Below are 538 nucleotides of genomic sequence, written 5' to 3'. Positions count from 1 at the left end.
GTCTTAAAATATTTTATTCATCATGTTAAAATAAAACGTTCCATAATCAATTTTTTTCCTTTTCTTTTCTTTTTTCAATTTTTCCAATTTTTTGGAAAAAAAACAAAAAGTCTTCAGGAAAAAAACGGAAAAAACCCGGTTTCCCCCCGAATTTTTCCGGTTTTTTTTTTCTGGGCCTTCACATCTCTAGTCCTCAGGTAATTCATGGTGCTGTGATCACCCCCCAGGTTCCTTAGATGTCAGGATGGCAGCGTCAAACTTGGAGAACCAGCTGCACAGCGCTCAGAAGAACCTGCTTTTCCTCCAGCGGGAGCATGCCAACACGCTCAAGGGGCTCCACGCAGAAATCCGGCGGCTGCAGCAGCACTGCACAGGTAATGGGCCGAGAGGCCGCCTCCCTCCTCCCTGGCAGTCAGGGTCAGACCAGAGCGTCAGCTCTTTCCTCTGGAGGAGTTTATTTTGCTCCGCCTTTCCCCAGGGCCCCGGTCCCTTTGGAACCATTCCCCAAGGTAGGTCATCACACAGTCGGGGGGGGGGG

The 538-nt window shown here is 49.1% G+C and overlaps 1 protein-coding gene across 2 annotated transcripts in view; it reads left to right on the top strand.

The window, feature by feature from the left end:
- CCDC92 (coiled-coil domain containing 92) overlaps positions 1-538 on the top strand; it is a 49724-nt gene that overhangs the window by 42418 nt on the left and 6768 nt on the right. For both annotated transcript variants that reach the window (XM_015419303.1, XM_015419302.1), the window contains exon 2: positions 228-374. In XM_015419303.1, the coding sequence (XP_015274789.1) occupies positions 245-374 (130 nt within the window). In that variant the 5' untranslated portion in view covers positions 228-244. The remainder of the gene's footprint in view (positions 1-227; positions 375-538) is intronic.

The sequence above is a fragment of the Gekko japonicus genome, unplaced genomic scaffold, assembly GCF_001447785.1.
Source record: "Gekko japonicus isolate JY-2015 unplaced genomic scaffold, Gekko_japonicus_V1.1 scaffold181, whole genome shotgun sequence".
Classification (NCBI taxonomy): Eukaryota; Metazoa; Chordata; class Lepidosauria; order Squamata; family Gekkonidae; genus Gekko; species Gekko japonicus.
This window is presented reverse-complemented; position numbering and strand designations above follow the sequence as displayed.